Raw genomic sequence first — 14,784 nt, 5'->3', positions numbered from 1 at the left:
TGCTTTGTCTTTAAGAAGCGATACCTCCGGAAAAATAGTTTGACAATTGTGCAACACTGCTGTTATAGCGCCACGAAAACTCTTAAAGGCAATCTATCGAACAGAGACAGCAGATCTCACTCTAACTAATGGGGACATCGTTACCTCAAAATCAAAAATGTTTCTCGAAACAAAATCGTTTATAGAGTCTCATGAACGCGAAGTTTCACTTCCGGTGAAACTCTCAACGGGTGAGCACGTTGCATCGTGTTAGTCCGGAGAAAATTCGAGTATTTCGTAAGAAAGAAAGGATTTTCAGCCGTATTTTGACGATTCGACGCAGCCACACAGCGAGATTTTCGCTTGTAGTCAAGTGATAATAAAGTCCATTGGATTATAAACGAAAATTAACTGGCAATATAGCCTTAGTTGCTGTGCCATCAATTCGGCGTCATCTCAATTGAGGTGACGCCAACCAGAAAAGAAGAAGAAGAACGCGAAGTTTGTGTCTTTATGTGTAGTTATTTCAAACGTCCTATAATAATATACACAGCGGCAGCTAAAACTATTAAAGAGTCGCAGTGACTCATCAAAAACGGTCAGAAATCACGACAAAGTTACAAGAAACCAAAGTAGCAAGATCAAAACCTCTGCTTAGAGCTACTATATGATGTATGTGGAAAAGCGCCTAAGATGAATGGAGAAGCATAAAGATTGCGATTTGTCGAAAACGGTTTTCTCTTGGGAAGAAACTTTTGAGCGTGAGTACGAATGAAACGTGCCTGGTTGGGATTTTCAGAATGATTATTCGGTTGCTTCTTGCTTTTCATGCAAAATTTGAATGCTGCGAAAATGCTCTTAAGTTATTAACTAAGCCTTATGAAGTCAGTCGATGGTTGGGTCCTTCACGAGGACAATGACCGGAAGCATCGAAGCCAACTGTCACGCCAGGAAAACAATCACATTGACACTTTGGATGGTCTCTCTCAATCTCACACCGCAAACCTAATCGGAAATATTTGGGCCATCATGAAGAGCCAACCAATAGAAATGACTGTTCAGAATTCAGAAGCAACTATCTCGTAAAATTCGGAAAGTTTGACATGTCAGAAAGCCTTCTCTAAAACTTGGTCCAAAGACAAAAGACGGTTTCAATGGTGGTGACTACACTGCAGTCATACTACATCATACTCCACCTTTCAGGCAGTCGTGTAAACTTACTTGATTCAATCCTTAAAAGCATATCAGAATGCATAAAACTTGTGTTCGAAAAACTGTAAAAATCACTCATTTTGTCGTGAATACCACTTACTTTACTATGGGGCGCCTTTTCAAAATTTGCCCTGTGCAAGAATGGCTAGAACTTAATAGCAAATATCTCTTGTTATATTTAACGCAGCAACACAATTTTTTTTTCTCGAAAATATGGTCAGCAATTTATGATAAAATTCTCAGTAGTATAAGATAATAACTTGAAACTGAAGTGCCAAAATAAGGCAGTCTCAGAAGACGTAAATTCACCCGATATTTTCAAGGTGTATGTTTACTATTTGCAAGGATGGCTTTTATCGTATCAAAGAACGCTCTCTACCAACTCTTCACACGATTCAATCAGTGCCATCAAAGAGAGACGGATAGCATCTCATCAACAAAAAACCGACATGGTTCATTTAACATAGAATGGGCACCAGTGCGAGAGCGAATTTCTCTCGATTACCTGTCTGAGAATCACGAGTTAGAACGCTGTTGTGGGGATTCTCTCTGAAGCAACAAACGGTCGCTTATTCTCGTTTCGCGATCCGATTATATATGGGCAGTTGATAATTGCGATAGAATCAATTTACTATTGCCGCTTATTCTAACTATGTGCATATAACATTTGGATAAGTTGTGTCAATTAAAATGTATGTGAATGTTCCACACAAGAGTTTTTAAATATTGCAACCTAGTATGAGAACCATCAAGTCGATTTTCTGCGATAATTGTCAACTTGCGATTCTCTCTTGGTAAATTCCACACAGCATGAATCATTACCATACTGAATTTTTTCAAGGGCCGTGAAATACTCAGAGTATGAAGTGGAGCGTATAAATGAAGAAAAAATCTCTCACAGTTCATGCATTGAGAGACATGAGTTCTCGTAGCATCTTCTACCGGATTGATAATGGTGTATACAATGTAGAGAAATATTGAGCAGCTTCTGTCTAATTATCGGCAATCACCAACACTGACTATTGGTTTGCGTTGAAGTATTTTTCAATGCGCATTTTTTGTTGTGTGTGTTACTGACTGTAGAGTAAGTTTGTAATTACATGTCTAACCTAATATAATGTTTATTTTTCATTGCAGCCGCCAATTTCAAGTGCGAACAGGAAGGATTCGTCGCAGACCCAAACGATTGCAACGCTTTTTACCGATGCGTGCAGGAAGGAGACAAGCTAACGCCATACAAATTTCGCTGTGGACCAGGAACCGTTTACTCCGAGGTTGAGAATACATGTGTTCACCCAAGCAACTCTGAGCGGCCGGAATGTGGCGGAGGGAACAACGAACTCGATAGTAATGACAATCACGTACCACAGGAGTCACATGCAGAGCAAGTATCGGAGAGTTCCAAACCAGTTGGACCATCAGAACCAGAACCACAACAGCCATCAGAACCAGAGCAACAACCGGAACCTGAACAACCTGCGGATTTAAATGAAACGCAGGAACCACAGCAACCGGTCGAACCGGAACCATCTGACAATGAAAATGATATTAATTCTAACGGTGATAACAATACAGAAGACGGAGGATATCACTATGAGAAACCTTCATCTTCCGGAGAACAATCTTCGACGACGGATGGCAATTCACATTGCAATGAAGAAGGTTTCGTTGGGGACCCTGTTGATTGTCAAATGTTTTATCGATGTGTCTCAAATGGGAATGGTGGATTCACGACGTACTCGTTCCGGTGTGCTGAAGGAACCGTATGGGATGATCGAATTGATGCTTGCAATCATGATTATGCCGTTGAAAGATGCACGAAACGAGCAGAGAATGACTACGTGGTAAACATGGAATCTTTCAGTCAAACAAATGCTTCAGCTGAACAAAATTCATCTCAAACTAGCGGATCAATGACACAAAACGGAGTAACAACGAACACAACGTCTTCACAGAGCAACAGCAACAGTCAAATGAGTAATTATCAAAATATGACTACATCGACAAGCGATGGACAAGGCGGTTCTTCTCAGTCTTCTTCCAGTAGCTCCAGTTCAAGTAGCAGTAGCAGTTCAAGTAGTAGTTCAAGCAGTAGTTCAAGCAGTAGCTCAAGCAGTGGCAGCCAAAACAATCAGAATAACCAAAATAATCAAGGCTCATCAAGTAGCAACCAAGGATCCAGCAGTCAATCATCAAACAATAACAATCAATCGAATAATAACAATCAAGGATCCAGCAGTCAATCATCAAACAATAATCAATCGAATAATAACAACCAAGGATCCAGCAGTCAATCATCAAACAATAACAATCAATCGAATAATAACAATCAAGGATCCAGCAGTCAATCATCAAACAATAATCAATCGAATAATAACAATCAAGGATCCAGCAGTCAATCATCAAACAATAACAATCAATCGAATAATAACAATCAAGGATCCAGCAGTCAATCATCAAACAATAACAATCAATCGAATAATAACAATCAAGGATCCAGCAGTCAATCATCAAACAATAACCAATCGAATAATAACAATCAAGGATCCAGCAGTCAATCATCAAACAATAACAATCAATCGAATAATAACAATCAAGGATCCAGCAATCAATCATCGAACAACAACAATCAAGGCCAGAGCTCTTCCAATAACAACCAATCGAATAACAACAATCAAGGGTCCAGTGGACAGGGAACCAATGAGAGTCAAAGCTCCAACAGCAATAGCCAAGGTAACAACCAGAGCCAAAGCTCGAACAACCAATGGAACAACAATCAACAACAAAGTTCATCCAGTAACAATCAACATCAAGGACAAAGCAGCAGTAGTCAAGGATCCAACAGTAACAATCAAAGTAACAACAATCAAGGATCTAATAATAATAGTCAAAGTAGCAGTAGTCAAGGATCTAATTCCAACAACCAAGAGAACAATAATCAAGGTCAATCTTCCAACAATCAAGGCCAGAACAGCCAAAATAATCAATCAAACAATAATAATCAAAATTCTAACAATAACAGTAATCAAAATAACCAATCCAATAACAACAATCAAGGAAATCAAAATCAATCAGCATCCCAAACTGGACAACAAAATGGAGCCGAGTCGGCACAAGGTTCAAACAATGCACAAAATCCACCAGGCCAATCCAACAACAACCAACAAGGATCAGGTCCTGCTTCTGCGAACTATGAAAGTACATCAACTGAAGCTTCCTCAACAGAAGATATTCCCACAACTACCACTACAACGGCGCAATCAACAACCACTGCCACTCAATCAACTACTGAAGCAGCGACAACATCTAGTGCACCATCGACTACTTCTTCTTCTACCGGAACGTCTACAACATCAGAATCGGAAAAACCCGACGAAAGCACGGACCCAAATCTCAATGAATTACAAACAACCTCAAGCGCAGCTTCCACTACTAGTTCTTCTAGTGTTATGTCAGAATCCACAACTACCTCAACCAAACCACAAAGTACCACTTCTAAGCCCTCTTCATCATCTTCCGGTACTGACAGTGGTAGCTCTCCAACATGCACCGATGATGGTTTCATGGGTGATCCCAATGATTGCCAAAAATTCTATCGTTGTGTGTCAAACGGACAAGGAGGATTCACCAAATATGAGTTCAAATGTAGTGATAACACAGTATGGGACGACAGCATATCTAACTGCAATCATGCTTGGGCTGTTGAAAACTCAACTTGCCATCAAAAAATGGAACAAGGAAGTAGCTCATCGGGATCATCCGCTCCCGATGGAAACAATAATGGTCAAAATGGTGGAAACCTGGAAGGACAAGGCCCTAGTGGACCCAGCAATAATGTTCAAGGTCCCGATGGCCAGAACGGCGGGGGAGATGGTCCAAACGGTTCCAACAATAATAGTCAAGGTCCAAACGGTACAAATGGACCCAACAATAATAATGAAGGACCTAGCGGTCCGAATGGTTCAAATGGATCTAATGGACCGAATGGCCCGAACGGACAAAATGGCCCGGATGGCTCTAATGGACCCAATGGCTCTAACGGTGGAGAAGGGGGCCCTAATGGTTCAAATAATAATAATCAAGGCCCGAGTGGACCTAATGGAGGAGGTGAGGGTCCTGATGGAAACAACAATAATTATCAAGGTCCTAGCGGACCAAATGGTTCTAACGGTCCGAATGGTTCCAACGGACAAAATGGTTCTGGAGGTTCACAAGGTCCTCAAGGTTCTGGAGGTTCAGAAGGTACTCAAGGTTCTGGAGGTCCCAGCGGCACACAAGGTCCAGACGGAACACAAGGTTCAAGTGGATCAGAAACACCCAACCAAGAAAATAGTAACTCAACATCTACTGTTCCACCATGTCAGCAGACAACCACTACAAGTGCTCCTGCTCAGCCTGCTGGTAGCAATGGAGTGTGTGAACGCGAAGGATTTATGGAACATGAGTCCAACTGTCGAAAGTTCTATCGGTGCGTTGATAATGGAAATGGTGGCTACACTAGATACGAATTTAATTGCGGTGCTGGTACTGTTTGGGATAATGATATTTTGGCATGTAATCATCCTGAATCTGTTCAAAACTCAAAATGTGGTACCGGCGGACAAAGTCCTTCACAAGGAAATGAAGGTCGACCAGAAGGTGGAAGTCCACAGGGGCCTAGTAATACTTATTTACCTCCAGATCCGTCTAGTTCAACAGAGCCAATGACAACTGATCAGGAAACAACATCCAAGGCTTCCACTACAACTGAAAACATAGACAACAACACTGAAACCCAGGAAAAAACTACCGAAGGATCATCTTCAAGTACGAGCTCTGCTGAAACTACAACTGTTTCTGGACAAGAAACAACATCATCGAGTAGTAGTGAAACAGAACCGACTTCTCAGAAAACAGAACCAACAACAGCTCAAAGCGAATCCACAACTTCACCATCAAATCAAGAAACAACCACACCTTCAAGTCAAGAAACTACTCCAGCATCAACTGAAGATTCAACTATGGGAAGTTCAACAGAACAAACTTCTGAAAGTACTACCCAATCAAGTCAAACGGGAACTACCGAAGCACAATCTTCAACCACTCAGTCTTCAGAAGGATGCGAAGCGGAAGGCTACATGTCACATCCAAGTGACTGTAAGAAATTTATTCGGTGCGTGGATAATGGTAATGGAGGCTATACCAAGCACGAATACACTTGCGCTGACGGAACTGCGTGGGATGAAAAAATTCAAAACTGTAATTATGAGTACGAAGTAGAAAATTGTGGAGCAGATCGACCACCACAACCGACACCTGAGCCAGATTCTCAAAGCACGCAGAGCCCTCCCGACTCGGAAAATCAAATGACTACTACGCAATCTTCAGGATCTACTACTGCATCTGAGAATTCCACAGATCAAAATACTTCTACAAGTGAAACAACGACCTCAAAACAAACAGAAACTACTCAAGCACCCGAATCAACAACTTCGCTAGAAAAAACTACAACTGATTCGTCGGCTGAGACCACAACTACAACAGCGGCTGAAACAACCACTACACCAGCTGCAGAAACTACGACCTCGGTGACAACAGAAGCAACTTCAGCGCAAACCACAACTGCTGCAATATCCGAAACTACAACAACTGCCACATCACAAGAAACAACTACAAACAACGGTCAAACAACACAGTCATCTACTGAAAATGTAACTACAGAATCATCGCAAGAAACAACTTCTTCTGAAGCACAAACAACTACCAATGCAGCAGAATCTACACCTGCAGAAGAGAAACAAGAAACAACCACAAAACAACCATCTAGCGGTGAATGTACATCGGAAGGTTTCATGGGAGATCCAAATGATTGCAAGAAGTTCTACCGTTGTGTCGATAATGGCAAAGGGGGTTATACTAAATATGATTTCGATTGTGGCGAAGGTACCGCTTGGGATCAACAACTTCAAACTTGTAATCACGAAAATGTAGTTGAAATGTGCGGCGACCAAACAGGTAACAATAATCAATCATCCACTACCACGACAACATCATCCACCACATCTGGTCAATCAGAATCTACTACCAAAACTACAACTACTACCACTACTACCACCAAATCCCCTTCCCAATCTTCCTCATCCACCAGCATGACTACCACTACCCAAAGCACAACTAGTAGCACTCAAAGCTCAAGCACCCCAAGCATGACATCCACTACCCAAAGCATGACAACTACCACCTCTAGTCCAACATCAAGCATGACTACCACATCATCTAGCACGGAAAAACCTTCATCAACAACAACATCACCTGGTTCATCAACAACTAGCATGTCAACTTCATCAACAGCAAGCATGCAATCATCGACATCATCACCAACCCCGGTGAACTGCACCGAGGCGGGCTATTTTCCGAATCCCGACGATTGTACTAAATTCTATCGGTGTGTTGATTGGGACGGGATGGGTGAAAACTTCTCCGTATTCCACTTTGACTGTCCCGAGGGTACAATCTGGGATCCTAGTGTAAATACATGTAACCACGAGAACAGTGTCTCACCTCCAAGAGACTGTTCGGGTAAATCAACCACATCAGAACCATCTTCATCCACTGAGCCAATGATGATGACAACCACAGATTCCCGTGTTGAAACGACTTCCTCCTATGTTACAGAGAAACCAAGTGGTACAACTAATCCAACTACAGATGAATCAGGTAATGAGACAACGACTGCAGAAAATACAGAAGCAACATCGGCTGGCCAAGACTCGACCACACAGACAACATCCGAGACGACAGAGAAATCAGAAACAACAACAAGACCGACGGACCAAGAAAGTACAACACAATCCGAGACAACAACTCAGCCAAACCAGGAAACAACTACACAATCTTCTCAGACATCCAGTGAAACTACTACGATGGGAGGTACTTCGGAAGCAACGACTCAACCTGAACCAGAGAAAGAAACAACCGCGCAAACAACAGAGGGATCACAAGAAATAACTCAAACTAACGCTGTTACTGACCAAGAAACCACCAGTCAGTCGACTGATGCCAGTTCAGAAACGACAAGTCAGTCTGTACAAGAAACTACAACCACAGCAGCCACCGAGACCACAACGACCGAAGCTTCGGCAACAGATCCAGCAGCAACCGAACCCCAAACAACTACAGAACAATCTAGTACTGAAACGACAACGAAAAGCAGTCCTCAACAGTGCCCAGAAGGTTGTCAGAGCAAGTGCCCAACGGCCGACGAAGGACAAACTAGTTTCGTTTGTCCAACTGGCTTCCGTCGACACCCGAAGGACTGCAACATGTTTTACCAATGTACACAGAAAGAAAATAGTTATGATTACAGCATAGTAGTTTTTAGCTGCCCCAACAATACCGTATACAATGATGAGGGAATTCAGTGTAACGAGCCATCAGAGGGAGACGAACAATGCCAATCTCCAAGTATGCGAGTCCTTCGTAGCGCGATTGGAATGCCTGCTAATGTGGTGAGTAATTCTAACCGAAAAACGTATATCGTATTGTTCCATCGTCGTAATTAATTTCCATTACAGATGCAACTTCGCTCCATGAAACCACTTTGTCCTCAGGAGGGCCACTTTGCCCTGGATAACAACAAATGCAGTTCAACCTTTGTACGATGCCTACCAGGTGAAGGTCGCAATGTCGACACTCTAATGCCTAGTATGTATCGTTGTCCAAAAGGTTACGTTTACTGGGACGTGAGTCGACGATGTGAACGAGTGGCTAAAATTCCGGAATGTAAAAACACACCGATGCAAGAGCGAACTGAACTGCCAGTAGAATGGATAAACATCGGAAACCGGCGCAAAAGTCTGTTCTAAGCCGATTCGAAGACGCGAAGACCGAAGCAATTAGTCAACGACCAAGATCAGACATGCGATTTGTTCTATAAGCTAGTTAGGTATACTTTAAGTGATCATTAGTTTTAACAGGTTACTAGAGAGCTTCCACCAACAGGACTGATTTGTACTAATATTTCCACGAATATTATCGCTGGAGTCACGTTTTCAAGTACGAAGAAGGCACTAGCTAAACAAAAATATTTCAAAAGACATCTATCTAGTTCTAGTCAAGAAGATGTCATATTTCAGTGAACCAACTCTCAAAAGCCATACTGGAAGAAAACGAAAATAATCGAAACTGACACAGATATGAACACTAGGATCGAAAATTAGTCATTTAAAGTCGTAGGTATTTATTATCAAATGTAAATATTTTCCAACCTTCCGCAAGGAGTGAAAATAGCATCGAAAGAGTAGTTCGACATGAAAACTACGTGGGTTATCTCAAGGGAAGATGACATTCATATCCAGTTCGCAGCACAGAGTCATTAGCCCTGTCGTGTTTGTGCAGAATCACAATACACAGATGCGGCCATTTTTTTCTTTTCCTGAAAACGAGTCTCTCTTGCTCCAGAAGTGTTGAGCAGAAGAGAGTTGCCGATTGTTTTCGAGAAAAGTGTCGTTACGTGACACCGTGTGCGAACTATTTATGAATATAAACCATAGCAATGTAACTATTTTTAAGGAACATTTAGTGAATAAATGTAATTTATTGTAGAAAATGAGTGAGTTTTTGATTGTGTAAACCAATACTGTATTTCTTAGATGACATAAGAAGCCTATAAAGGAGGGGAGAGTTATAATGATGTTACTTCATTCTTTAGGAGGGCTTCGAGTTTGTAACGATTCGTTTGGAACTGGTTAAAACCGAGTATAAATAAATATAAATATTTCATTAGTGAACAATTTTTAAAATAAACAAATTTTTTTTAATCTAAAATAACATTATTATCTTCCAAGATATCCACCCGTCAACGTGACAAAATGAGCGTTTTCTTTCCGAAGACTTTTCATTACATTCTTCGATTTACAATACCGCGTTGGACAGGAAAAAATAAATCTATTTAAATCGATTCAACGACCGGTTCGCTCATCCAAACTTCTCCAAAACAGCTCCTTAAGGGCATGGGGGAGTAAATGAGTATAAGTCAAGTTATAAGCAACCTTATTATGGCATGTAAAAATCTGAGCAAATTTTAGGACTCTTAGTATAAAAATTGCGAACCTCTAAATCTTCTGCCTGACTTGTGGGCTGTCCATAAAAGACGTCACGCCGCAAGGGGGAGGGGATTGTTTCATAAAAAGTGATCTTTTGTTGCAAGGGGAAGGGGGGGAGGTTTTTGGAATGTGACATCCAATATTTTCAATGAGCGCATTTTTGAAATACCTAATTATATTATTGCTTTGCCATCTTTCCTGAAAAAAATCTTCACAATAAACGTTTACATTCTGTAGGAAAACTTCTTTTTGTTGATGTAAAAGCTTCTTCTTGTAAATTCTGAAATGAATGATTCAGGAAATCATTTTTTTGTGATCAGCAAAAGTGCACGGAAGAGCGAGTAAATTAGCGAAATTAATAAATTTTGCCTAATATGAGTAAAAAAGAAAAAGATGCCTTCAAACGGTTTAACTTAAGTTATGCACTGACAATTTTTTCAGTAATTTGATGCTCTAGTAGTGATCACAGTATATCATAAGAATTTCTCTTATCTGATTCTGATGCAGTTTATTCAATCATACTCCATTTGAAAAAAGGCGGGAGATCAACGATTTCAGACGTAGATCATGTCATGTCTTATCTTGATCACATGTGATTTTCCTCCACTAACATCAAAGCTTATAGAATCATCCAATGATTGAACTTACATAAATCAAGAATCAGTTTGGCTCAAAATCACTACCCATTGTGTGACGGAAGATCAGTACCGATATTGATCGATGTGATTTAAAATTCACTGATCAACTAATCATGAAAAGATTCTCCGGCAGTGATCTCGTTTTGATGAGGTTTGGGTCTTTATTTTCTCAGCCCTGTATGCTACACTAAGGAAATATTATTTTTTTCCCAAAACAATAATATATCTGTGTACCCCTAGGAGGAATAAAAGAGATGATTTAAATGTTTCATCAATTCCAACCAAATACTTTTGTTAATTTATATGATTGATATTAATACAATAATTCCGATGATTTTGTAGTTTTAGGGATATTTTTTAATCTAATGACAGCATGTAATAAATCGATTTTTCTCTCATATTTGTATGGTTTGTCATACATATTGAGAATGTATTGAGATGAATTTTATTTATTTTGAATTCGTGACAAGTGACATAGGGGGGGTGGGGGGTCTTTGCTTCTGTGACAATTTTTGACAAAGGGGTGATGGGGAGTCAAAAATCGTCAAAAAAAGCGTGACGTCTTTTATGAACAGCCCCTTGATTGTTACTGGAATCATCCAAGATTTCTGTTTCTTTTTCTGAAATATTGGCCACACTTCATCGAAAATCCACTTTTATCTCACTCAAGCATAGCTTTTATCATCCAAAGCTAAAAGCTCCAAAGTTTCAGTTACACGGATAAAAGTATATAGCGAATACACAAACCCAATAAATAATTTCCAATTCTCGGCGTGTCATTTCCAAAGGGCCGGAAAAAAGAGTATGATAGACATGTGATATTGGAATCACTGTACACCATGAAATCACATGTCTGTCACCCTGAATCACGGTGGTATCACGCGAGCATCATTATACAACGGTGATTTCCGTACTACGGTCATTTTTCGTTGTACTATGCAAAATCACTTCACTGTTTACTGCTACCAGCGCCATTGGCGAGCGATGGTGAACTCACGAAACAATATTTCCTTCTGAGCATCAAACGATGAAAAGCCATCGTTTTAAAAGCTTATATACTTTATCAACGTCTTAGCACATTTTCAAAAAGCAGTCAAACCAAGAAATGTTGATAAATTTGTTGAAGTTTTGAAATACAAATAAGGAAAACAATATATTCATATTTGTACATAAAATCAGCACTATTGAGCATTTGTTTTCTATTCAATAACAAGTAAATGTATTGTTGATATGGATTGGTGGTAATAACAAACAATATTTATCATATCTAATACATTATTAAACCACTTGTGTAATCATCCTGTTTATTGATGACCAATCGAAATTCTATTTATCACATTGGTCCCCTATATTCACTTCTGGAAACTCTAAACATTCTAACTACTTTGTCTTATATCATCGAGTTGAATGCCGTTTAATATGAAGAAAACTTGTTTTTAAATTGTTTAGAAAGAGTGTTATTTTAAGTGTGAATAGAGAACAGCAAATCATGCTTTTCAGTGTGGGTAAATTGAAACAGAACACGAATTCAATTTAATAAATACTTGTAGTAGTTTTGAGTGTTACTTCATAAATATAGCATAACAACTTTAAAATCCTCAAAATCCTAATAAAACCATTATGAGATTACATTCCAACCTAGTCGACCATTTTTCATAAGACTTATGAAAAAAAATGAAGTATCAAACCTATGTCAAATCTATTTCGGAATGGTTTCAAATTCAAAAATTAAAACCTTTTTGAATTTGAAATCATTCCGAAATAGATTTGACATAGGTTTGACACAGCTTTATGATAAACATAATCCTTAGCATCTTAGATTTACTTACAATTTTTAAGGATCAATGTTAAAAGTAAATGCGCTCTTATTGTCATTGTGAATATGCGGGTAAAAAAGGAATTATGACTGAACACGGATTTTGCAAAGTGGGCATGATTTACAAACAAATTTTATGATCTACCTTTTTGGTAGAAATCAGCTTCGTTGCATAAAAAATAGTGCTACAGTGTTCCAAAAATTACTTCAAAAGCTTCGTTGCATAAAAAATAGTGCTACAGTGTTCCAAAAATTACTTCAAAAAGCCTTTCATATTTCCTCCAATTTCTATTTTTATTTGGTGTCAGTACGGTAGAGCATTAAATTATGGACATCAAATTTTCACTAATGCTAATTACGTTTAAACAATGAAGGAAAAAATTCTTTATCCCCAAGCAAACGTGTTATAAACGAGTATCAAAGGGGATAATCCATCAGGCGCGTTTGCCTTGCTCGTATTTTTAAAGCTCATAGCTCAGTGATCTGTGAAAGGATTTATATAATTTAACTACCAATAGAATCGAAATTTTTGAACTTAAACGTGTATAGCAAAAGCATTGAAGTATTTCAATAGTACACTATTGAAAAACCCGTCTCATTTGACCCATGTCAACACCAGCCAATCAGAACGCGTTCTGAGGAAGAGAACAAAATATCTGCTGCTGTATAACAAATCGTTCGAGAACAATGTTCCCAAAAGTGGTGAATATCGTAGTGAGTTCCTCAATTTGGTCCTTCTGAATGCTAAAAACGAATCCCTATAGCATATTGATAGTTTCTTTCAATAAGTTATGCAAATCCGAAATGAAATAATCGACATTAATATTCAGTATGCGGCTATTTTTATAGCCGTTAGGACCGCCCATTAGTGAAAAAGCTACAAACGAAATCACGTAAAAAGAAAGCTCCTAACAAAAATTGGATCAGTTTGGATTCTATCGCCACTGCGAGCAGATGTATTTTGTGTCGTTTACAAAGCTAGTTTCGCTTCCGACAAGAGCGATTACGTCACAGCTGCCAGTCTTTTTGCATTGATGAAAAAACAACGGTGGAGAGCATTACACAAAATCAGCATTTTACATTTCTTCGCTCCACGTTATACTCTGAATATTTCACGGCCCTTGAAAAAATCACAGTCTGATAATGATTGGTGCTGTGTGGAATTTACCAAGAGAGAACTCAAGTTGACAATTATCGCAGAAAATCGAATCGATGATTCGACTTGATGATCCTCATACTAGGTTGCAGTATTTCACATATGTTTTCATGAACACAATTTATCCAAAGGTTATATGCACATAAGGTGGAATAGTATGATTCTATCGCAATTATCAACTGCCCATATATAATCGGATTGCGAAACGAGAATAAGCGACCGTTTGTTGCTTCAGAGAGAATCCCCACAGCAGCGTTCTAACTCGTGATGCTCAGACAGGTAATCGAGAGAAACTCGCTCTCGCACTGATGTCCATTCTCTGTTAAATGAACCATGCCGGTTTCATGTTGCTGCGATGATATCCGTCTCTCTTTGATGGCACTGATTCAATCGTGTGAAGTGTAGCTAGTGAGCGTTCTTTGATACGATAAAAGCCATCCTTGGTTCCGGGTAATCCCAAAGAATTCTTTTGTTGATATAGTGATAATAACAATTCTGGTTTGATTCAATCAAGGTTTATTTTTCAAACACTTGTTTGGAACAGCCATTTTCTAGTTTAAAGCAAGCATATTTTGTTTGAATCTGTGATATCTCGGTTTGAAACAATTATACTTTTGGTTTGATGGAAAACAAACAACAATCTTCGGGTTTTTCTGCGTGTAGTTGAATTTCACTTATAGCTTGTGTGAGTACTAGTATTACCAGAGATGCCAAGAGATGCCAGGTAAAAATTTCAAAAATCCTCAGACAGGGTTGCAAATGTCTGTATATCCGAAAAAAAAAATTCTGCAGTCAGCAAGTATATCTTTCAGCGCTATTTCATCTTTTTCGTTCTGAATCATATTCTACACATGTTTTAGAGTAGCGTAGTTGGTATAGAATCTGCACGATAAGGAGAAG

The 14,784-nt window shown here is 39.3% G+C and overlaps 1 protein-coding gene across 3 annotated transcripts in view; it reads left to right on the top strand.

Moving 5' to 3' along the window:
* LOC131440374 (uncharacterized protein DDB_G0283357-like) overlaps window positions 1-9,778 on the top strand; it is a 306,700-nt gene extending 296,922 nt beyond the window's left edge. For all 3 annotated transcript variants that reach the window (XM_058611630.1, XM_058611629.1, XM_058611631.1), the window contains 3 exons: window positions 2,329-7,185; window positions 7,846-8,678; window positions 8,745-9,778. In XM_058611630.1, coding sequence (XP_058467613.1) covers window positions 2,329-7,185; window positions 7,846-8,678; window positions 8,745-9,035 — 5,981 coding nt within the window. In that variant the 3' untranslated portion in view covers window positions 9,036-9,778. The remainder of the gene's footprint in view (window positions 1-2,328; window positions 7,186-7,845; window positions 8,679-8,744) is intronic.
* The last annotated feature ends 5,006 nt before the right edge of the window (window positions 9,779-14,784 follow it).

Source organism: Malaya genurostris, chromosome 1 (genome assembly GCF_030247185.1).
Source record: "Malaya genurostris strain Urasoe2022 chromosome 1, Malgen_1.1, whole genome shotgun sequence".
NCBI lineage: Eukaryota > Metazoa > Arthropoda > Insecta > Diptera > Culicidae > Malaya > Malaya genurostris.
This window is presented reverse-complemented; position numbering and strand designations above follow the sequence as displayed.